The sequence below is a fragment of the Pongo pygmaeus genome, chromosome 20 (assembly GCF_028885625.2).
Source record: "Pongo pygmaeus isolate AG05252 chromosome 20, NHGRI_mPonPyg2-v2.0_pri, whole genome shotgun sequence".
Taxonomy (NCBI): domain Eukaryota; kingdom Metazoa; phylum Chordata; class Mammalia; order Primates; family Hominidae; genus Pongo; species Pongo pygmaeus.
Window position 1 is genome coordinate 55,208,032 of NC_072393.2, and position 24,126 is coordinate 55,232,157.

At 53.4% G+C, this 24,126-nt stretch overlaps 1 protein-coding gene across 5 annotated transcripts; it reads left to right on the forward strand.

Moving 5' to 3' along the window:
• The first annotated feature begins 739 nt into the window (after positions 1-739).
• Positions 740-23,856, forward strand: SNRNP70 (small nuclear ribonucleoprotein U1 subunit 70). 5 transcript variants are annotated; one of them, XM_054464346.2, is made up of 10 exons: positions 740-1,216; positions 1,976-2,132; positions 5,513-5,575; positions 5,688-5,742; positions 13,707-13,771; positions 13,912-13,974; positions 16,654-16,735; positions 19,898-19,999; positions 22,882-22,969; positions 23,052-23,856. In XM_054464346.2, the coding sequence occupies exons 2-10, from the start codon at positions 1,986-1,988 to the stop codon at positions 23,698-23,700; spliced, it is 1,314 nt and encodes a 437-aa protein (XP_054320321.1). In that variant the 5' UTR covers positions 740-1,216; positions 1,976-1,985; the 3' UTR covers positions 23,701-23,856. The 5 variants fall into 5 exon arrangements, with proteins under 5 accessions (XP_054320321.1, XP_054320323.1, XP_054320324.1 ...); XM_054464348.2 differs by having other exon boundaries at positions 748-1,216; positions 23,079-23,856; XM_054464349.2 differs by having other exon boundaries at positions 842-1,425; positions 23,079-23,856.
• The last annotated feature ends 270 nt before the right edge of the window (positions 23,857-24,126 follow it).

The window sequence follows — 24,126 nt, forward strand, 5'->3', positions numbered from 1 at the left end:
CCACCCCAGATCTCGCTTCTATCTGGCCTTTGTTCAAATGTTACCTCTTCAGAGGAGCCTTCCATTATCACCCTTTCTAAAATAGCCTCGCTCTCACTTCCCATCCCTTTATTCTGCTCCGTCGTTCTTCATTATGCTGGCCACTATCTCAAATTATCTTTTATTTTTTATTTATTTATTTATTTTTGAGACGGAGTCGCTCTGTCGCCCAGGCTGGAGTGCAATGGCACGACCTCGGCTCACTGCAACCTCCGCCTCCCGAGTTCAAGCGATTCTCCCGCCTCAGCCTCCAGAGTAACAGGGCTTACAGGCGCGCACCGCCACGCCCGGCTAATTTTTGTATTTTTAGTAGAGACGGGCTTTCACCATGTTGGTCAGGTTGGTCTCACACTCCTGACCTCAGGTGATCTGCCCGCCTCAGCCTCCCAAAAGTTCTGGGATTACAGGCGTGATGCACCGCGCCTGGCCTCAAATTATCTTTATTCAGTTAAATGTTTTCATTGTCTCTCCCAGTACAATGTAAGCCCTAGCAGAAGAAGACTTTGCTTTAATCACGTGCTGTACCTCCAAAGCCCAGACAGTGCCTAGCACACACGAGATGCTCGATGAATAGTTACTGATTGAATAGATTAGACATCAACGCAATCAGGCTATTCACCTAGGGACTCTTTGCTAGGCGGCGGAGAGGTACATTACAGTTCTCTACGCAAAACGCATGCGCGAAAAATCCGGGAAGTGTGATCGGAAAGGGGCGGAGCATCAGGGAGAGTCTCGCGGACATAGGCGGTTCGGAGCGGAAAGCGGGAAGTGGAGGGGCGGCTTGGGGCAAGCGCGCGCGCGCAGTGCAGACGCCAGCTCCCCGCGGCTGAGGTACTCAAGGTGCCCGAAGGCGGGGTAGTGACCTCGCGCGTGCGCTGTGCCCGCGGCAGCGCCGGGTCCTAGTGTGTGGGTTGTTCTTGGTCTCGCGCGGCGCGTGCGCAGTGCGGACGGCGGAGGGATTTGCGGCCGGGACCCACCCCCTGCTCCAGTCGCTATCCGAGGCCGCGCGGGTGGGTGAGCAGCGGCCTGGTGCGCTCGCTTAGCGGGCGACGGAATCAGACGGACGCGGACGCCCCCGGAGTGGAAACCGAAGCAGGAGTTGTTGTTGCTGAGGGGCCGCAGCAGCCGCCGCGAGCCTCCAGACAGACGCCAGAGCGAGGAGGGCGCTGCGCGGCGAGTGAGTGTGACTGAGTGGCCCGACGGGGTGCGGGGCCGCTACCCAGAAGCCCCAGCGGTGGGCCCGGTCCTCTTCCCCGCGGCCAGGCCCCTTTCCCGCGTCCCCGCCACAGGTCCCTTCTGCATCTCTTTCCCGGACCCCGAGATCTCTGGGCACCCACGCCCGCTTCCCACAGCGCCCTCGCGGTTCCCTACCCACAGGCACTTGCGGTGTGTGGCCTTTTTTCTTTTTCGTTTTTCTCTGTTGTCTTGGACCCTTACCCATAATTCCTTTCGCTTTTGCGGGATCCAGGTCTGTTACCCACAGGCACTTGGTTTTGGGGCTTCGCTCCTTATGTTTCTCTTTCTTTGCTTGGAAACTTCCGATCCCCAGGACCCTGCAAACTGCATCTCGTAATTTGCCCTCCACGGCACGGGACGAGCAGCCACAACTGCTCTGGGCCTGCCTCGGGTCCTTGATTCCTCCAGAAATTCCCAGGGAACCTCTCCGCCCCACAGCTCGTGTCTCAGGACTCTGAGACTTCGCTACTCAGGAACCCTTTTCCAGCCGTTGTTTTTGTTTCTTCACTGGCCTTTCACCTCCACCCCCACCAAGACGTACCCTTTCCCCCGTAACACAGGACCGTTCTCTGCCCTTACAGAGCCTGCTTTAATTCCGAGACTTTTCTCCTGTCTTTCTTATTTTGAGAGTCAAGGATTAATAGGGGCTTTCTCTGTGCAGACCCGATCTAACCTAAGGCTGTCCTGCTTCTGCTCTCAGACTTGGCAAGATGACCCAGTTCCTGCCGCCCAACCTTCTGGCCCTCTTTGCCCCCCGTGACCCTATTCCATACCTGCCACCCCTGGAGAAACTGCCACATGAAAAACACCACAATCAACCTTATTGTGGCATTGCGCCGTACATTCGAGAGTTTGAGGTGAGTTCGCTGAGCAGGCCAGGAATGATTTGGGTTCTGGGGAGCAGAGGGTTGGATTTGGGAGTCCAGTCTCTGGCCATTTTGCTAGCTGCGTGATTTAAGCGAGGGGCTTAATCTTTGTGGTCCTCAGTTTCCCTGTTTTAAATGAGGTTGGAGCCGGGTGTCGGGTGTGGTCGAGTGCGTCTGTAGTCTCAGCTACTCAGGAGGCTGAGGTGGGAGGATTACTTGAGCCCAGGAGTCGGAGGCTGGAGTGCTTTCTGATTGTGCCACTATACTCCGGCCTGGGTGACAGAGCAGGACTTCGTCTCTCAAAAAAAAATTTTTTTTTAAAGTGGGGTTGTGGCCCAGTGCGGTAGCTCACGCCTGTAATCCCAGTACTTTGGGAGACCAAGGCAGGCGGATCAACTGAGGTGAGGAGTTCAAGACCAGTCTGGCCAACATGGTGAAACCACGTCTCTGCTAAAGATAACAAAAATTAGCCGGACATGATGATGCCTGTAATTCCAGCTACTTGGGAGGCTGAGGCACGGGAATCAACTTGAACCCAGGAGGTGGAGGTTGCAATGAGCCGAGATCGCGCCACTGCACTCCATCCTGAGCAGCAGAACAAGACTGTCTCAAAAAAAAAAGTGGGGTTGATAATCCACCTTTTGTAGAATTTTTGTGAAAATTCAGTGAGTAGTGGTTGAGGATTCATACTTAACCCGCACCATTTATCAGCTCTGACTTCGGGCAAATGTTGTATCCTCTTAATGCATTGGTTTCTTTATCTTTAGCAAGGGGATATTGGTAGCATCCTCATAATGTTGGTGGAGAATTAAATGGCAAACTGTATGTAAGAGGGCTTGGCACCAAGCAGTCAGCACGTGTCAGCGTTTGTTACTCTGTTTACTATTTTTATTGTTAATAAGATGATGTTCATAAAGGCTTAGCACCCAGTATTGAGTATTGGAGGGCTTAAAACTGCAGATGGGGATCTTAGCTCTGCACCTTCGGGGTAAATAGGAATGAATGACTTAGGCTTCTGGACCTCTGTGTTTTTATTTGTGAAATGGGATGACAGGGGTCACCTCTTAGGTGCATCAGAGCACACCTGAGAAAAGCTGGCACACAGCCGGAAGTTACAAGAAGAACGTTCTAGCATTGGGTAGGTAAGGGCAGCTGGAGGCGAGGGAGTTGCAGAGCAGAATTTCGTAGATAACAGAAAGGTGTATCTTCAGTGGGATTTGCCACCCTTGGTGAACCCGCACTTGAGAAATGTTACTGGCCAATTAACTTAATGGGCACAGGCGGGTGGTGGGTGCCCTTTGATGATGCAGGTCATGTGTCAGTTACTATTTATTTATTTATGAGACAGTTTTGTTCTGTTGCCCAGGCTGGAGTGCAGTGGCGTGATTTTAGCTAACTGCAGCCTCCGGTTCAAGCAGTTCTCCTGCCTCAGCCTCTCAAGTAGCTGGGATTACAGGCATGCGCCACCACGCCCGGCTAATTTTGTATTTTTAGTAGAGATGGGGTTTCACCATGTAGGCCAGGCTGGTTTTGAACCCCTAACCTCAGGTGATCCACCCCCCTTGGCCTCCCAGAGTGCTGGGATTACAGGTGTGAGCCACCATGCCTGGGAGCCAGGTACTTTTTTTTTTTTTGAGGTGGAGTCTCGCTCTGTCGCCCAGGCTGGAGTGCAGTGGCGTGATCTCGGCTCACTGCAAGCTCTGCCTCCCGAGTTCACGCCATTCTCCTGCCTCAGCCTCCCAAGTAGCTGGGACTACGGGTGCCCGCCACCATGCCTGGCTAATTTTTTGTATTTTTAGTAGAGATGGGGTTTCACCGTGTTAGCCAGGATGGTCTCAAACTCCTGACCTTGTGATCTGTCTGCCTTGGCCTCCCAAAGTGCTGGGATTACAGGCATGAGCCACTGCACCCTACCAGCCAGTTACTATTTAATGTGTGGTTGATGAGACCTTTAAGAGTTGCCTTGGCCCTCAGAGGGTGTGCAGTTGTGGGCTTCGGAGCCCTGTTCTGTCAGCTCATGTTGCTTCAGGCCTGGTCATCCTCACTGGCACTCATAAGCAGGGCCCTGCCATCACTCCACTCCCATCACATCCCCTGGCACTTTGTTCAATGTGAGTGATACTTGGAGCTGTGAGAAGCAATGTGTTTCCTAAATATGGAAGACAGTGTGTTTCCTAAATACTATAAAGCTAGATGTCACCTGTACCAGTGCTTTTTTCAAACTGTCTTGGTGAAGGACAAATACTGCTTCCAATCTGTTTGCTTTTGATAAATATGATAGAATTACTTTTTAAAGAAAGATCTACAGTCAGGAGTTCAAGACCAGCCAGGCCAACATGGTGAAACCCTATCTCTACTAAAAATGCAAAAACTAGCCAACGTGCTGTCGTGTGCTTGTAATCCCAGGTACTCACTCAGGAGGCTTAGGCAGGAGAACCGCTTGAACAATTCTAGTCAGTTCCTGGGTTCCTTTAGAGAGACGGGGCACGGGGGGAAAGCAGGGCTTAGAATCGCTTGAACCTGGGAAGCGGAGGTTGCAGTGAGCCCAGATCGCGCCATTGCGCGCCAGCCTGGGCAGCAGACCACGACTTCATCTCAGAAAAAAAAAAGACCTGCAGAATAAAAGACCCAATTTGTATTAGAGTCAGTGGACTTCAAATTGTGAAATTGCTGTAGAAGTTCCTGAAGTACTTATCACAGTCCAGCAACAGTTTAGATAGTACTGGTCCATGGACCGTGCTTAGTTTTTGAGACACGATTTTTTTTTTTTGAGACAGAGTCTCGCCTTGTTGCACAGGCTGGAGTGCAGTGGCGCGATCTCGGCTCACTGCAACCTCCGCCTCCCGGGTTCATGCCATTCTCCTGCCTCAGCCTCTCAAGTAGCTGGGACTGCAGGCGCCTGCCACCACGCCCAGCTAATTTTGTGTATTTTTAGTAGAGGCGGGGTTTCACCAGGATGGTCTCGGATCTCCTGACCTCATGATCTGCCTGCCTTGGCCTCCCAAAGTGCTGGGATTACAGGTGTGCCCACTGCGCCCGGCCTTTACACCTGGCTAATTTTTAAGTTTTTTGTAGAGATGGTGTTTCACTGTGTTTTCCCAGGCTGGTCTGAAACCCCTAGGCTCAAGCATTCTTCCTGTGTCGTCCTCCCAAAGTGCTGCAATTACAAGTGGAAGCCACTGTGGGTGGCCGCAGACCTTGCTTTGATCTGTGCCACTCCCCTCCCTCCACTGTGACAGGAGAAGTGTGCGTGGATGTTTATTTTTGTAGGGGGTAGGGGTGGGAGGGTTAACCTGCTTATTTCCTTGGTGAGTGTCCCTTGCCATTTCCCCTAGTCCTTCCCACCCTGTCACCTCTCTTCTTGTTCCCAGGACCCTCGAGATGCCCCTCCTCCAACTCGTGCAGAAACCCGAGAGGAGCGCATGGAGAGGAAAGTATGTCATTTTTGCTTCCTGACCCCCTGTTTTACCACTGTCTCCAGATGATCCTTGACACTAGGGCACTTCTATCTGCATTCACTTCTCCACCTCCCCTTTCTCCTGACAGAGACGGGAAAAGATTGAGCGGCGACAGCAAGAAGTGGAGACAGAGCTTAAAATGTGTAAGTCTCTCATCCACCGTTTGGCTCTCTCCTCCCCCAAACCCTCCGTATTCTTCCCAGGTCGTACCCAGGACCCTGCTGTCTCCCTAAGGCCTGTGTTGTGGGGAGCAGGGTTGTTAGTTCATTTGTTTAGTCCCTGCCACTTCGCAAGCACTGTTTTTGGTTTAGGCTTTTCAGCAGCAGAACATAGGGTAAAACTTGGCAGGAAGGGAGCCCCCTGGTACCTTGGGCTCCTCCTGCACGGGAGGACAGTTAAGGGGCTCCCACAACCCAGCTGGGTGTCACAGGCTGAAGTGGTGGGTTGTGGGCTAGTGGGTCTGTCCTGGCTCTAACCTTAGGTCCCTGACCCTTGGGCTGAGGATGTTCCATCCCCTCCACATAGAGGAGGAATTGGAGTACAAGGCAGGTGTGTTGTTGCCAATAACGAAACTCATAAGAGGGTCAGATGTCAACCTCCAGTGGCTCTTTATTCTGAAAGTGAAAACTGTACAGTCACACGCAGCATAACAATGTTTCAGTCAGCAGGGGACCGTGGATGTGATGGTGATCCTATAAGGTTATACCATATTTTGCCAGGCACGGTGGCTCACACTGTAATCTCAGTACTTTGGGAGGCCGAGGCAGGCGGATCATGAGGTCAGGAGTTTGAGACCAGCCTGGCCAACGTGGTGAAATCCTGTCTCTACTAAAAGTACAAAAATTAGCTGGGTGTGGTGGCGGGTGTCTGTAATCCCAGCTACTCGGGAGACTGAGGCAGGAGAATCTCTTGAACCCAGAAGGTGGAGGTTGCAGTGAGCCGGGATCGCGTCGGCTCACTGCAACCCAGCCTGGGCAACAAGAGCAAAAATCTGTCTTAAAAAAAAAAAAAAAAAAGATTATACCGTATATTTACTGTACCCTTTCTATGCTTTGATAACGTTTACATGCACAAATACTTAGTATTGTGTTAGGATTGCTGTAGTATTTGGTGTAGTAACGCGCTTGGCCTTGGAGCAGTGGGACGCACCGTCTAGCCCAGGAGTGTTAGGTATGCTATCTAGGCTCATGGAAGTGCCGTCTCATGTTGGCATATCGACAACATCATCAAACGACGCACTTCTCAGAACATGACATGACTCTAGTGAGAAGACAGGTTTTCCTCCTATACCTGTGAACTTTGATGAATCTCTTTCCTCCAAATCCTGGAGTGCAGGATTTCCTCAGGGTGCTTACGCAGAAGCGTGACAGAGACATCTGGCGGTGCACTCTTTGGACACTGGCTGTCGGAACGCTGTCTTGATGTCCTGCCTCAGAGGCATCTCAGACTCAGTGTCCAAACCACAGGGATTTTCCCTCGCCACCAACCTGGTTTCCTTTGGGTGTTTTCTCTGGGACATAGACATTCAGCTGTGCCGATCATGACCTCATTTTTTGCCATGCAGTTTATTTCTAACACCTTTTCTAACCCTTTGCTCAGCCTCTCACCAAGACCTATTTGTGTTATTTTCTAAATGTCACAAACCTGACCCTTCTTTTCATGTCCATCATCACCACCCAGGTCACCTCTTGCCTAGACAACACAGTCACAGTCTTGACTAGTTTACGTATGTCTTTTTGTTTGTTTGTTTTTTGGAGGCAGCCTCACTCTGTCGCCAGGCTGGAGTGCAGTGGCGCAATCTTGGCTCACTGCACCCTCCGCCTCCCGAGTTCAAGTGATTCTCCTGCTTCAGCCTCCCAAGTAGCTGGGACTAGAGGCGTGCGTCACCACGCCCAGCTAATTTTTGTATTTTTAGTAGAGACGGGGTTTCAGCATGTTGGCCAGGATCATCTAGATCTCTTGACCTTGTGATCTGCCCACCTTGGCCTCCCACAGTGCTGGGATTATAGGCAGGAGCCACCGTGCCTGGCCACCCGCCCCCCCCCCCCCCCCCTTTTTTTTTTGAGACAGAGTCACGCTCTTACAATCAGGCTGGAGTGCAGTGGTACTATCTTGGCTCACTGCAACCTCCGCCTCCTGGGTTCAAGTGATTCTCCTGCCTCAGCCTCCTGAGCAGCTGAGACTACAGGCATGCGCCACCACGCCCAGCTAATTTTTGTAATTTTAGTAGAGATGGGGTTTCACCATATTGGCCAGGCTGGCCTCGAACTCCTGACCTCAGGTGATCCACCCGCTTCAGCCTCCCAAAGTGCTGGGATTACAGGCATGAGCCACCGCACCGGCCTAGTTTATCTATGTCTTAACCAACCAAAATCCACGTGGGTCTTCTTTTTTTTTCTTTTTTAGAAAAACTTTAAAACTGAGACGGGGGTCTCACTATGTTGCCCAGGCTGGTCTTGAATTCCTGGGCTCAAGTGTTCCTCTTGCCTCAGCCTACCTCAGTGCCGGATTACAGGTGTCAGCCATTGTGCTCCGCCTCTTTTTTTGTTGTTGTTGTGTTTTGTTTTGTTTTTAGGGACAGGGTCGTGCTGTGTTGCCCAGGCTTTACTACTGTGGTGCAGTCATAGCTCACTGCAACGTTGAACTCCTGGCCTCAGGTGATCTGCCTGCCTCGGCCCCCCAGAGTGTTGGGATTTCAGGTGTGAGCCACCACGCCCAGCCAAAATTGTTTTTTTTTTGTTTGTTTTTTTTTTTTAGATGGAGTTTTGCTGTTACTGCCCAGGCTGGAGTGTAATGGTACGATCTAGGGTCACTGCAACCTCTGCCTCCCCGGTTCAAGCGATTCTCCTGCCTCCTGAGTAGCTGGGATTACAGGCATGTACCACCATGCCTGGCTAATTTTGTATTTTTAGTAGAGACGGGGTTTCTCCATGTTAGTCAGGCTGTTTTTGAACTCCCGACCTCAGGTGATCTGCCCGCCTCGGCCTCCCAAAGTGCTGGGATTACAGGCATGAGCCACCACACCCGGCCAGAAATGCTTTTTAAAAACGGTTCCACCCGGGTGTGATGGCTCACACCTGTAATCCTTCGAGGCAGGTGGGTCACCTGAGGTTGGGAGTTCGAGACCAGCCTGGCCAACATGGTGAAACCCTGTCTTTGCTAAGAATACAAAAATTAGCCCGGCGTGGTGGTGTGTACCTGTAATCCCAGCTACCCAGGAGGCTGAGGCAGGAGAATCATTTGAACCTGGGAGGCGGAGGTTGCAGTGAGCCGAGATCACGCCATTGCACTCCAGCCTGGGTGACAGAGCAAGACTCCATCTCAAAAAAAAAAAAAAAAAAAAAACAGTTCCAGGCCGGGCACGGAGGCTCACGCCTGTAATCCCAGCACTTTGGGAGGCCAAGGCAGGCAGATCACATGAGGTCAGGAGTTCAAGACCAGCCTGGCCAACATGGTGAAACCCCGTCTCTACTAAAAATACAAAAAAAAAAAAAAAAAAAAAACAAAACCAAAAAAAACCTAGCCAGGCATTGTAGTGGGCTCCTGTAATCCCAGCTACTCGGGAGGCTGAGGCTGGAGAATTGCTTGAACCCGGGAGGTGGAGTTTGCAGTGAGCAGAGATAGCGCCATTACACTCCAGCCTGGGCAATAAGAGCAAGACTCCATCTCACAAAACAAACAAAAAAGTTCCAATTAGGCGACAGAGTTGAGACTCCGTCTCAAAAAAAAAAAAAGCGAACAAAAAAGTTCCAATTGAGGAATTTGAACACTGGATCATAGATCAGGTTAAGGAATTAGTAAATGTTAACTCTTTAAGATGTAATAGTGGCACTGTGGTTATGATGTTTAAAAGCCTTTATTAGAGACCAAAATGGTGTGCTATCTGGAATTTCATTTAAAATAATCCAGCCAGTCGCGGTGGTTCACGCCTGTAATCCCAGCACTCTGGGAGGCTGAGGTGGGAGGATCACTTGAGTGATCCAGGTTCGAGTGGTGAATATGGTGAAACCCTGTCTCAACTGAAAATATAAAAATTATCCGGGTATGGTGGCAGGGGCCTGTAATCGCAACTACTTGGGAGGCTGAGGCAGGAGAGTCACTTGAACTCAGGAGACAGAGGTTGGGGTGAGCTGAGGTCATGCCACTGCACTCCAGCCTGGGTGACAGAGTAAGACTCCGTCTCAAAAAAAATCCAGTGGGCTGTGGGAGGATAGGGATGAAACAAGTCCGGCCGCATGTTGATAATGGAAGCGGGCTCGCGGGAGTTCATTATACTGCTTTACTTCCATTAAATGCTTGAACTTCTCCATAACAGAAAAGAAATAAAAGAATGGATCAAGTTCAGTAGGGTTTCTGTGCCCTTGAGAGCCTCCACTCATAGCTATAGAAGCTTGCTGTGCCTTGTCACAATGAACAGCTCCTGTCAAGGGGACGGTGCCTCCTTGCTGAGCACTTGTACTTCTTGTTACTGACTTTCTCACAGCTTCCAAGTGCAGCAGGGGTTGCTACTCCCATTTTTAAGATAAAGAAATGGAGGCTTGTTGAGGCAAGCACGCTTACAAAGAGTGAGAGTTCGGAGATGGGACCTCGAGTACCTCAAAGCCTAATTCCCAACTCCACGGCCCACTTCCTTTGAGTCTCTGCTCTGGGCTGCTCCTTAGATGAGCCCTTAACCAGTGGTTTCCTAAGGGAGAGCTGCCGTCAGGGCTCTGCACGCATACACTAGCTGGTGAGGCACTGCCCGGCATTGGGTCTGTGCCTTCTTTGAGCTTTTGTTCTCTATCTTCAGGACTTGGGGGTACCATTGCTTTGCTGCATTTGCTTTTTACCTTTAGTCACATTTGTGGCCCCCCCACCCTGGGTAAGCACGTGCTCCAGGGAACTCACGCAGTGTGCTGGGGTGGTTTCCCTCTGGCTGCCCTTCAGGAAGCTCAGCTGTTTGGCCTTCGTCCACTCCCCAACCCTGCAGCATTCATTGGTCCCACTGTAGTGCTCCACAGTAACTGTTAGAACGCCTGCTGTCTGGCGTTGCCGGGTGTGTTTCCTTGCTGCTGTGACAGCTTTCAGCTCTTCATTAAATGTTAGCATCTTATGAGGCTTTTCCTAACCTGCCTTGTAAAGTCACCCGTTTCTATCTCTGTCGTCACCTGATGTGATCATATGATCTCCTTATTTACCTCTTTCATTAGCATATGAACCCCATGAGGGTAGATACCTTTTTTGTCTTTTTTTTTTTTTTTTTTTTTTTTGAGACAGTCTCACTCTTGCAGAGGATGGACTGCAGTGGCAACGATCTCGGTTTACTGCAACCTTCATCGCCTCCCTGGTTCAAGCGATTCTCTTGTCTTAGCCTCCTGAGTAGCTGGACCACACCCAGCTAATTTTTTGTGTATTTTTAGTAGAGATGAGGTTTCGCTGTGTTGATCAGGCTGGTCTCGAACTCCTGGTCACAAGTGATCCACCTGCCTCGGCCTCCCAAAGTGCTGGGATTACAGCTGTGAGCCACCGTGCCCAGCACCTTTTTTTTGTCTTGTTTACTGCCAAATCCCCAACAACTATAGCAGTTCCAGGCACATAGTAGATGCTTAAGAATTACGTATTTACAAGAGCACAAACATCGGTGAAAAAAAAGAATTACCTGTTGCGTGAATGAGAGTTAGCTGGTGCAAAAAAAAAAAAGTGCAGATTGAGAGACCTGGCCATAGAAAAGTACAATGCTTAGGGATGAGGTGTGGGAAGGAACTTCTTTTTTTTTTTTTTCCCCACTTTATTGCCCAGGCTGGAGTGCAATGGTATGATCTCGGCTCACTGCAACCTCCACCTCCCAGGTTCAAGCGATTCTCCTGCATCAGCCTCCCGAGTAGCTGGGACTATAGGCGCACACCACCATGCCCTGGTAATTTTGTATTTTTAGTAGAGATGGGGTTTCGCCATGTTGGCCAGGCTGGTCTCAAACACCTGACCTCAGGTGATCCATCCACCTTAGCCTCCCAAATTGCTGGGATTACAGGTGTGAGCCACCATGCCCAGCCTGGCAAGGAACTTTGAGGAGTGGGTGGAGAGAACGCCGAGATGGAGTTGTTTTCAGACGTTTCCATTTGTCCCAGATAGCGATTCCCTTAAGTTGTGGCTCAGGCTTCTGTTTTCTAAAATATTCTTAGTCCAGGTGCGGTGGTTCACACCTGTAATGCCAGCACTTTGGGAGGCCGAGGCAGGCAGATCACCTGAGGTCAGGAGTTCGAAACCAGCCTGGCCAACATAGTGAAACCCCGTCTCTACTAAAAATACAAACGATTAGCTGGGTGTGGTGGTGTGTGTCTGTAATCCCAGCTACCTGGGAGGCTGAGGCAGGAGAATCGCTTGAACCCGGGAGGCGGAGGTTGCAGTAAGCCGAGATCTCGCCATCCGTTGCACTGAGCTTGGGCAACAAGCGTGACACTCTATCTCAAAAAAAGTACATTCCTTAAAGTCATCTTGACCTTAGTTTATACTTGTAGTTAAATTCTCTCATAAGAAACAAATCTGGCCGGACGCCGTGGTTCATGCCTGTAATCTCAGCACTTTGGGAGGCCGAGGAGGGCGGATAACCTGAGGTCAGGAGTTCGAGACCAGCCTGGCCAACATGGTGAAACCCTGTCTCTATTAAAAATACAAAAATTAGCTGGATGCGGTGGCACACGCCTGTAATCCCAGCTGCTTGAGAAGCTGAGGCAGGAGAATCGCTTGAACCTGGGAGGCAGAGGTTGCAGTGAGACGAGATTGAGCCATTGCACTTTAAGTCTGGGCAACAGAGCAAGACTGTCTCAAAAAAAAAAAAAAAAAAAAAATCTGAGACTTTATTTCTCTAGCTTCTGGCAACACCCACACTGTCTTCCTGAAAAGGTAGCATCCGAGCGTTCGGGGAAGGAGCCTGATAGTTCAAGTGCCCGGGGTGAGAGGTGAAGTCTGCCTTGGCCCTTAGCCACTTTAACACCTCCCTTTTTCTGTGTCTCGAGTTTGTTCTGTTTTGCTTCCATTTGCAAAATAGTAATAAATAAATATCAGTGTCCAGCACTGTGTCTGGGCCATAGTACGTGTTCAGTAAATTATATGCCTAATGTTCCATTATTGGAACGCTAAGCATGTGGGAGTTATTTATATCCTACTGTTCGGATCATCACCAGGGTCTGATTTTTCACGTGTCTGCAATTCAAAAAATTGCAACCTCTGGCATAAATGGGTTAATGTTAATCCTTTTCTCATGCTTTCCCAGAATGTGACAGGGCTTCCGAGGGAAACATTATACCATGGAAGAACCAGCAGAGTGTCCTTAAGGCCCTGGCAGGAGTCAGGGTCATTATGTGCTGGGGACACCATATTTGGTGAAAAGGACTTATTCCCAGGCCTGACCCAGCAGGATCACCTATGGAATTGGTTTCTTAGGAGATTCCTGGCTCTTTTCTTTGGAGATTGTTATTCCTTAGTAGCCAGGCAGAACAGTTTGCCTCACAGTAGCGAGGCTGGAGTGAGAATCTGATCTGACGCTAGTCAGTTCCTGGGTTCCTTTTAGAGACACAGGGCACAGACAGGAAAGCAGGGCTTACTTAGTGTTTGCTCTCCTGGCTCTCATTCGTAGCCTTGGGGCCGCTTGGTCTCAGGTTTTCCTGTGGGCTGTAGTTGCAGTCTGTGTCCAGTAGGTGGCAGTGTGGCCCTGCCTACAGGAGGGAGCTCAGAACCTGGGGGCATCAGCGGCATCTCCAGGGAGGCCCAGTTGGGCTATTACTGTTTGGATCACCTTGCATCTGGGAGCCATAGAGCCCTTAGGGTTTACGTAGGTCTGAAATGGCAGTTGGGCCTGCCCACATCCTGTCAGCTTGAAGTTAGCCTTACCTCCTCTCCTCAGCAGCCTGGATTATCTCTCAGCCACTCTGATAAAGCCCACTGTGCCTCAGAGAAACAGGTTCAGAGAGGGGAGTGCCTGAGGTTGCCAGGTCACCACCCATATTCCTCCAGTTAGGGGCTTCTGCCGATGCCACCGTTTTCTTCTTGGCCTCTGCCCATCATATTTGTTTTGCTACCTGAGACCATGGACACCTTCAACTTATAAAATTCCCTTCTTCCTGCACAGGGGACCCTCACAATGATCCCAATGCTCAGGGGGATGCCTTCAAGACTCTCTTCGTGGCGAGAGTGGTAAGTCCCCAGCTTCTAGCTCCTGGAACCCCACACTGCTGAGAGCCTGGGTCTGGCACAAAGGTCAAATAGGCTAGGTACAGGGGAATGTTCCAGGGGCTGTGGGACTCCCATTTAACATCATACTCATGTCCTTGTAGAACTATGACACAACAGAATCCAAGCTCCGAAGAGAGTTTGAGGTGTACGGACCTATCAAAAGAGTAAGTGGAGTGGGTCAGGGTGTTTGAATTGGGGGTGCATGGAGGAGGGGCCGTATCCTGAGAGGGAGGGAGAGAGGTCCGAGCCCTGAGCATGGCTCACACCATTTCAGGGCCTGGGTTTATGCATCCTGACTGTATCTCCATGCAGCAGACCTTGGGCAGCAGAAGTAAAATGAGAAGTAATGACTGCTGGTGGTTGGTTGAGAGCAGGGGTTGGCAAACTACAGACTTAAAGTTTTCCTGCTGCTCAGCCAGGCAGGTCTGTTTGTTTACACATTGTCTTTGGCTGCTACTGTTGTAAGGCAGGGTTGGGTTGTTGCAACAGAGTATACGGCCGTCAAAGCTGGAAATATCTACTCTCTGGGTCTTGGCAGAATACCTATGCTGAGTCTTGTTTTAGAGGAAGGCTTTGTTTTACCAATCTTCTTTTAAGTCACTTAAGTGCTCTGTGCCTGATTTCCTTTATCTAACATGGGAGACATATGCCTTCACTGGGCAGTAGTGAGGGCTTGAGGCCATCCTGCACACAAACTGATGTTAGCCATGTCTCTTCTCCTCCCTGCTCTGTTTCTGATACATCTTTTAAAAATATTTATACATGTCAGGCCGGGTGCAGTGGCTCACACCTGTAATCTCAGCTCTTAAGGAGGCAAAGGTGGGAGGATAGCTTAAACCCAGGAGTTCGAGACCTGCCTGGGCAATATAGCAAGACCCTGTTCTCCACACAAAGGAAAAAAAAAGTATTGTTGGGCCAGGCATGGTGGCTCACGCCTGTAATCCCAGCACTTTGGGAGGCCGAGGTGGGCGGATAACCTGAGGTCAGGAGTTCGAGACCAGTCTGACCAACATGGTGAAACCTGGTCTCTACTAAAAAAATTATACAAAAATTAGCTGGGCATGACAGCGGGCGCCTCTAATCCCAGCTACTCAGGAGGCTGAGGCAGGAGAATTGCTTGAACCCAGGAGGTGGAGGTTGCAGTGAGCCGAGATCACGCCACTGTACTCCAGCCTGGGCAACAGAGTGAGACTCCATCTAAAAAAAAAAAAGTATTGTAGGCCGGGCGTGGTAGCTCACGCCTGTAATCCCACATGTTGGGAGGGTGAGGCAGGCAGATCACCTGAGGTCAGGAGTCAAGACCAGCCTGGCTAACATGGCGAAACCCCGTCTCTACAAAAATACAAAAAATTAGCCGAGTTTGGTGTCTCGTGCCTCTGTGTGTGTGTGTATGTATATGTGCATACACACATACACACACACACACGTTGTTCTGCCATGCACAGCCCAGTGACAACCTTGGCCTCACCCTTGTCCCTCTGATCCATTCAAGTCAGGAATCTCAGTTGTGTTTTGGAGGCTGTGGGGTCCCAGGTTCATCCATGATACGGGTCGGTCGCTAACTGGTAGTGATGTGAATGGCGAACTAGCCATCCTTTAGGGACCAGCTCAAATGCTGTTACCTCCCAGAAATCTTCCCTGGTTCGTTCTGGCCACCTCTGTCTCAACAGCCCTGCCTTGCCCATTGTTCTCCCTGACATGGTCCCCGAGGGGTCTTTCTGACATCCAGAGCTGACCCCATCTCCTCTGCTGACAGCATCCCATGGGTCCCTAGCATGTTAGGACAGGTCCAGCTGCGACCATCTGGCCTTCCAGGGCTCTTCCCCAAGCTGTGTGGCCTCATGGACCTCCACCCCACCCCATCTCCTCCCTTCTCTTGCTGCCATCCTCGGGATGGGACGCATCCCTCAGTGTGCCACATTCTCTCAAGCCTCCATGGCTGTGCACGTGTTCTTTTTCCCTTAGAACTTCCCTGTCCCTGGCCAGGCGCAGTGGCTCACGCCCATAATCCCAGCACTTTGGGAGGCCGAGAAGGGCAGGTCATGAGGTCAGGATTTCAAGACCAGCCTGGCCAACATGGTGAAACCCCATCTCTACTAAAGATACAAAAAATTACCCAGGTGTGGTGGCGCACGCCTGTAATCTCAGCTACTCGGGAGGCTGAGGCAGGAGAATCGCTTGAACCCGGGAGGTGCAGGTTGCAGTGAGCTGAGATCGCGCCATTGCACTCTAGCCTGGCCAGCAGAGCAAGACTGTGTCTCCAAAAAAAAAAAAAAAAAAATTCCCCTGTCCCATCGGCATTCACAACTCCCTCCTGTTTCCCCAACTCCACTTGTGTCCTCCTGACTCCACGTAGACCACCCACATTGGCCCTTACTTGCTCAACACCCTTCCGAGCTCCTCAGCGACCACACTTCTCAGCCTGGCATTGGTGCACTTGATGACCCTGGGCCTGCTCACCTTTGTGGCCTCATCTCCTGGGACTCTCTGTCATCAGTACATGAGCCAGCCCTGCCGAAGCGCATCCCCAGCCTCCTGCCCTCCTGGCCCCAGGCCCTTGGACCTCGGGAGTTACGGCTATTCCACCTGACAGGCTGACACCTCACTGTCTTCCTTCATCTCTCTTCTTTCTTTAGGTCTTAGCTTAAGTGTCATTTTCTCCAGGAAGCCGCCTCTGTGTTCTCTGCTCCTGCCATTAGAACATAAGTCACTCAGGGCTCTTGAAGGACAGAGAGGGTCTGAGGCCTCATCCGGCCCAGGGCCTGGTGCGCAGGCTGTTGTGGGGTTGGTGGGGTGGAGCCGCCCTGTGGCAGGACTCACCCCTGTCCCCATGTGCCCCACAGATACACATGGTCTACAGTAAGCGGTCAGGAAAGCCCCGTGGCTATGCCTTCATCGAGTATGAACACGAGCGAGACATGCACTGTGAGTACCTCCCGCCGAGCCCTGCCCTCTGACCCACTCTCACTTCTCTGCTGCCCAGCCCCTCCCAGTCTGTCCCCTCCCCCACCCTGCCACACCTGACATTAGCAATGTCTCTTCTCCTCCTCCCTCTGTTTCTGATGTATCTTTTTTTTTTTTATATACGTGTTTTTTAAAAAACAAAAACCAAATCCCCCACAACGTGTGTGTGTGTGTGAACCTGGGGAGGTAAGTGTCACACGTTGAACCTCAGGGGCAAAGAGGGAACTGGGTGGGGGGCTGGGGCCAGCTGGAGGTGGGGGGAGGGGTCGGATTTTGGGGGAGCCTCCCCCATTCCCCCCACTGAAGTTGGGGGTGGCCAGGTTGCAATAAGGACTGGCCTTTGAACCTGCCTTCTCTTCCCCCCGGTAGAACTGGGGCTGGGCCACCCGACCCTCCACCTCCCCAGCCCTGGCCCCCCACCCTGTTCCTCAGCGGGCAGTGGGGTGATAGGCATGTTGAGCGCCTGCCCTACAGTTCCAAAGCCCCCTTTGAGGCTGCCGCGGCGTCCACATGGGCAGGGATGGGTGGGGGAGGGTGGGCAGGGCTGCGGCGTGTCCAGGGGCCGCCGTATTAATTGACTGTTCTTATTGTCACTGCAGCCACCACGCAGCTGGCTTGCAGCTGATGCTTACGCTCCCCTTACAACACCTCAGTGTATGGTTGGTATAAGGGTTTGTATCATGGGTAAGATCACTCAGCACCGCACACCAGCCCAGCTTAGCCAGGCAGCTCAGGAGCAGCGAGGCGCCCCTCCTCCCGCCCCAGTCGCCCCCGCAGCCTCCCCGCACCCATGGCCCTTTCCTTGTTTGGGTGCCCTTTGTCCCTCCTGCCCCGATCCGTATGCTCTCCGAGAATCTTGCTGATCCCAGGAGGGGAAGGATGAACCTGGTGGGAAAGGCGGCGGCCTCTCCACTTGGGTTCCACCCAGCCTCTGATGACCCGGCTTCATGATGTCAGCGGCGAGGTGGCGGGAACACCGAGGGCAGGGCTCCAGGCCAGGGCTCCACTGGAACCCTTCAGCCTTCCCTCCCTGCCCCCGTGCTTTCTATGGGGCTGCTACTGTGCTGGCCCTGGAGAGTCTTTTTGGCTGCTAGTTTTGGGGTGCTCTGCCCCCTTCCTGTCTTCCTTACTGTGGTTGAGGCCTCCCGAGGGGGCTGGCTGTGGTGTCCAGCAGCTCTCCAGAGGTGCTCAGGAGCTCCCTAAGGTGCATGGAATTGGGGCTTGGGGTGTGGGAGGGACCAAGGGGTAGGCTGCCAGCAGCTGAAGGTGTTGTAGGTTTTTACTAAAGAACCTTCCACTGTCTAGAGACTTGAGAGAGGGAAAGAGAGAGAGAGACCTAGACGAACACAATCACATGTTTTCTTTGCTGTTCCTCCCGGGATGGGCCTCTTTTGGGGTTTGGGACTCTGAACCCGAGCGGGGTTCCTTCGCTTGACTTTGATCCTGGTCCTTAAATGCCTTTCCCCACTCCCCTCCTGTGGGTTCAGGGGCCAAGCGGCCCCTCCTCAGAGCACGGGCAGCACCGTCTCCTGGACCCCTGTGTGCCAGCCTCTGCAGACGCAGCTGGTGGGAGGGAGCATGGAGTTGGAGGTGGAGAAGTCACTCCTGGTCCTCGGAGGGGGTGGGCTGTGTGCCTAGTTCAGTGTGACTTGGGGATTGGGGAGGGCGGACAGGTTTTTGAGGCCTCCCTAGCCTTCTTTGTAAATTCACACGAGATAGTCCAGGGCTTTCCAGCGCCCAGCTTGGATGACAATCCTCGTCTCCCCCACTCTAAGGCCTCCTTCAGATTTCTTTGGGGTCCACCACGTCCTCTGCCTGTCTCCAGGTGGTACAGGAGATGTGGTTCCTCTCCCTCTACTGGCTCCCTAGAACCCCCCACTTCCCCTCCCTGTAGCTTTAGCTGACCCCATGGTGGTGGGTGTGGGGTCTGTGCGCGTGCTCAGGTAAGCTTGGGGGCTCCAGGTAAGCGGTCCCGTGTCCCCCCCCCCGGGAAGCCCGCCTCCTCGCCAGGCCCCCAGGAGTTGCCGAGCCCCCCCCATCCCGCTCGGTTTGGACACCCGCAAGGCCGGCATCGGTAAATGGCACCTTTTTCTCTTCCTCTGGTTGTTATTTGGGGGGGAGCGGGCTGGGGCGGGGCAGGGTATTACGGTTGGTTGAGGACAGCCCCCTAGGCCAGGGCTGGGTGGGGGAACGGGGACTTTTTGGCCTTCATGACAGCCCCATGTTGATCACAGGCCAGGGCCTCAGGCTTGCCTTCTGCTATGCGCTGCCCGAGAGCAGCAGTGAGCCTCTCCCCCGTCTCCCCTCTACGACTCCCCTTTCCTGGCAGGCTCAGGCCGGGGTGCGCTCCCAGCGCGTGTTGAGCCGGGGGTGTGGAGGGCGAGATGGGGCAGAGCTGGGGGGAGGCAGAGTCAGTCATCTCAGGTAAGGCAGGGATTTTCAGTAGCACCGCACGGCTCCCCATGCTTCCTCCACTGCCCCTCTCCCCTGCTGCAGGGGCCCCGCCAGGCCCCCTGGGAGTGTATAACCCGCCTCTCTGCTCCCTGCCATTTCCTGAAGATTTCTCCCACCCCTTTCTGGTTCATTTTCTGTTCTGATGTCTGTTCCCCCCACACTCACCCCCCCTCCAAAACAAAAACAAAAACAGAAAAAACCGGTGTGGTCTGGGGTGCGGAGCGTCCCAGCTGGGCCTCCTGCCCCGGCTTGGTGTCTCAGGGTGCATGCTTGGGGTTGTGGAGGAGCCCCCTCCCCCACAGCAGAGTCCAGCGTGGAGTTAACCTTCAGTTTCTTTGCAGCGATTTTGGCCGCCCTGGCAGGAGGGGGCTGTTCCATCATGTGGGAGAGGAAGGGCCGGGGAGCCCAGCGGGTGGCGGGTGAGGGTGGACATCTCCCCCGACCAGGAGTGGTTGGGGCACTGAGAGGAAGCAGACGCTGAGATGGAGCAGGCCCTTCGCCGGTTTGGGAGAGGGTTGGTCTGGCTGTCAGTTGCCTGGCTGTCTGTTGGGCGTGTGCGTGTGCGTGATGATGGGGACACGGGGTGGGGATTCTGTAGAGCTGGGCCTGTCCTGACTAGAGGACCCTCTGGGGACTCCTCTTCCCTCCCCCTCCCCACATCTGTTACAGCCGCTTACAAACACGCAGATGGCAAGAAGATTGATGGCAGGAGGGTCCTTGTGGATGTGGAGAGGGGCCGAACCGTGAAAGGCTGGAGGCCCCGGCGGCTAGGTGAGCACGTCCTGCCTTCGACGGGCTCTCGGGGGCCCTGGGCCTGGTGGCCTTGTTTTCCCTTCTCTGCTGCTTTCTGCTTCTCTGTCTCCTGCCGGCCCACCTCTCCCATCGTGTCCTCATCTCCGGCTTCTCTCTCTTGTGGCCATCACATTTCTGACAGCTGCCTGCCTCCTCGCTCTGGGTTACTGTGAGGAGCAGGGGCACCGGCCTGGAGAGGCCTGAGCCCACATGCTGGCGTCCGCCCTTGCTAGCTGGGGGTCCCCTTTTCCTGCCTCACTGTACTCCTCTTAGTGGAAATAACCCCGAGTTCACTGAGCTCAGTGTACTGGGTGCCCAGCTTGGCAGTGACGCATGCTGGGGTTGTAAATGTCACTCGCTCATCTGCTTCTGCTGCTTGCTGTTGCTCTTGTTCGCTCTTTTACTGATTCAGCAAGTACCTATTTGATCACCAGCTGTGTGCCAGGCTTCTAGTTGAGCAACACAGAGGCAGCCTCTGCCCTCTGAGCCTCCTGCATTCGGTCTCCTCATTGTCATTTGCTGTCTCAGGCAAGGTCAGTTTGGCTGCAAGTATCAGAAATAAACCTGAGCTTCCTGAAACATAAAGGGCCCTGTTGATACAGAATCATGGGCATCCTTTGGAGTTCAGAGGTATGTGATGTCTGTGGACCTGAGAACCTGGTAGCTGAAGCTGTTAAGAGCTGGGGCAGCCAGGCCAGGCGCGGTGGCTCGCCTGTAATCCCAGCACTTTGGGAGGCCGAGGCGGGTGGATCATGAGGTCAGGAGTTCAAGACCAGCCTGGCCAAGATGTTGAAACCCCGTCTCTACTAAAAATACAAAAATTAGCTGGGCATGGTGGCGGATGCCTGTAATCCCATCTACTCGGGAGGCTGAGGCAGAGAATTGCTTAAACCTGGGAGGCAGAGGTTGCAGTGAGCCAAGATAGAGTCACTGCGTTCTATCCAGCCTGGGTGCCAGAGCAAGACTCTGTCTCAAAAAAAAAAAACAAAAAACAAAAAACTGGGGCGACCCACCTGTGATGTGTGACAGCCCACAGCTTGCTTCTGCCTCGTTTGCCTCCACGCAGCTGAGTCTGTCCCATGCTTCTTTGCACTCGCCCAGCGCAGCATGCCACAGGCCTCAGCTTTACACTCAGTCCTGGATGAGTCTCTTGTTTCAGGGTGGGCACATTTGATTGACTCAGTGTTGGGCCTGGGGTCCTGTTGCTCAGGCATGCTTATTGAGGACTGAATCCTGCAAAGCTGAGTGACAGTTGTCAGAGAAGATGACGGTCCCTGGGCAGACACCCAGGCAGTAGTAGCCACTTGGGGCTCCTGTCCTGCCTCCCAGCCCCGTGTCCTCGCTCTGGATTCGCCTCTGCTAGGGAGACCACACTCTCAGCTGCTGAGCCTCTGAGCTCACCAGGCATGTTCTTAACTTACTCTGGTCTCTCTGGGGTGGAGTGGGTTCTTATAGCTCTGCTGTTTCCTGTTGAGGTGGGAGAATTCTAGAATCTCAGTCTTTCCAGAATCTCAGAATCTTCTAGTTCAATTGCCATTCCAACTTTTTGTTGGTGTTAACCAATAACATCTTGACTCGGTGCACCTGCAGAAATACTGTAACCTAAAGTTTGAGGAAACAGTTTTTTCTATGTAGTAAGTATATAGTTGTATTCTGCTGTTTAGTTTCTTAAGATGTTGGTTGCAACCCATCAGATTGATGATGTGACTCATTTCTGGGTCATGACCTGAAAATAGGAAAGGCTAGTCTAGCTGCCCTGTGCCTGTGACATGGCAGGTGCCTGGTCCGCTGCCTGCTTCTATAAGAATGTCTCCCTGCAGCCTCTTTTCTATACAGAACTCAGCCCTGCCACACGGAAGCTTTTCTGGGCAGTGCGAGATAGAGGAGCGCTTGAGAAGGCAGGTTTTGCAGCAGACGGCAGTGACAGCCCAGTTCTGCACCTTCTTTGCTGAGTCACTGTGGGCCAGTGACTTGATCTGAGATTGTTTCCCCATCAGAACCGTGAGGTTATCATCTGTGCCTTGGGGCTGTTCATCTATCACTTGACACACACGCATCCACCTTTCTATACCAGCTGCAGCGCCACCTGCTGGTACCGTGAGCAAGAGCTGGGCATGCCCACAGTCCCGGTGCCGTGCAGTCTGGTGGGAGAGGCAGGTAGGGGTCGACTCAGGTAGCAAACCTGAAACTCCGGGGGAAGGAAGCGTTTCTGCAACTGTGAGTACCTAGGACTGTGAGGAGAGGCTTCCCGACGAAGGGATGTTCGGGCTAGCGTTAAGGGTGAGTGTGAGTTCACCAGAGAAGGAAGGGGAGACCAGTCCAGGGCAAGGAGAATGCACAGACACTGGCAGGAAGGTGAGCGCGAGGACACTGGGAAAGGCCTGGGACACGCAGCCAAGAGCCGTGGCTCAGACGCTAGCAGGGCCGGCTCTTGCCTCTACCACCAGTTGACAAGGAGTTTGGACCTTAGGCTGGGGGATGCCACCAAAGGCTTCTAAGCAGATCACATTTTTGGGTGGAAAGATCATCGGCTTCGGGTTTGTGTGAGGGCGAGGATGATTGGAAGAGAGGGTTTTGAGGAGGCTGTGAAGTGCGCTGTGGTTAAGATGATGCGCTTTGGGGTCAAACGTGGGTTCCAGTAACGGCTGTTTCCTAGCAAACGCTTTGTGTGAGTTAATTAGAGAAGACGTGGCTGTCTTGTGATGGGAGTGCCCGGGATGAACTGCACGGGGGGACCCGGCCCTGTGAACACTAAGCCAGGGTCTGCCTTCCTGCCCTTTGCTCTTGGAGTTGGCTCATTTCTGCTCCTCCGGGCCCTGCCCCTGCCCAGACTCACCCTCTGTCCGTCTGCCCTGCCCCAGGAGGAGGCCTCGGTGGTACCAGAAGAGGAGGAGCTGATGTGAACATCCGGCATTCAGGCCGCGATGACACCTCCCGCTACGATGAGAGGTAAGATTGGGCGACCGGTGTCCTAGGGTGGGGGGCGGTCACGGGGGGAGCCCAGCCACACAGGTCTGCCCACCTCATCCAGGCCCGGTCCCTCCCCGCTTCCGCACAGGGACCGGGACCGGGACCGTGAGCGGGAGCGCAGAGAGCGAAGCCGGGAGCGAGACAAGGAACGAGAACGGCGACGCTCCCGCTCTCGGGACCGGCGGAGGCGCTCACGGAGTCGCGACAAGGAGGAGCGGAGGCGCTCCAGGGAGCGGAGCAAGGACAAGGACCGGGACCGGAAGCGGCGAAGCAGCCGGAGTCGGGAGCGGGCCCGGCGGGAGCGGGAGCGCAAGGAGGAGCTGCGTGGCGGCGGTGGCGACATGGCAGAGCCCTCCGAGGCGGGTGATGCGCCCCCTGATGATGGGCCTCCAGGGGAGCTCGGGCCTGACGGCCCTGACGGTCCAGAGGAAAAGGGCCGGGATCGTGACCGGGAGCGACGGCGGAGCCACCGGAGTGAGCGCGAGCGGCGCCGGGACCGGGATCGTGACCGTGACCGTGACCGCGAGCACAAACGGGGGGAGCGGGGCAGTGAGCGGGGCAGGGATGAGGCCCGAGGTGGGGGCGGTGGCCAGGACAACGGGCTGGAGGGTCTGGGCAACGACAGCCGAGACATGTACATGGAGTCTGAGGGCGGCGACGGCTACCTGGCTCCGGAGAATGGGTATTTGATGGAGGCTGCGCCGGAGTGAAGAGGTCCTCTCCATCTGCTGTGTTTGGACACGTTCCTGCCCAGCCCCTTGCTGTCATCCCCTCCCCCAACCTTGGCCACCTGAGTTTGTCCTCCAAGGGTAGGTGTCTCATTTGTTCTGGCCCCTTGGATTTAAAAATAAAATTAATTTCCTGTTGATAGTGGGCACCTCGGTTTCTTCCTCACTGCTCTGTTCTCCGCAGAAGGTTGTTCCTGACTTGATAGTCCTGCTTGGTTTGGTTTCCAGGGCGTACTTATAACTTGAGCGTTAGGACGTGAGGCTGGCTCTGCCCAGTAGCCAGAGCTGTTGAAAGTGGGGTGAGGAGGCCTCTCGGGCTCCTTGTCTCCCTTGTGTTTTTCACCCTTTTTTCTTTTTCATCTCTGCCACACATTCCTCAGGGCTGACCCTACCCCTGTCTTGGTCAGG

Bases quoted from the DNA above. Each gene is read 5' to 3' on its own strand.
- SNRNP70 (XM_054464346.2), top strand. From the start codon at position 1,986: ATGACCCAGTTCCTGCCGCCCAACCTTCTGGCCCTCTTTGCCCCCCGT. The intron at 16,736-19,897 runs GTGAGTACCTCC...CATCTGTTACAG, and splicing joins ACACGAGCGAGACATGCACT to CCGCTTACAAACACGCAGAT. The intron at 22,970-23,051 runs GTAAGATTGGGC...CACCTCATCCAG, and splicing joins ACCTCCCGCTACGATGAGAG to GCCCGGTCCCTCCCCGCTTC.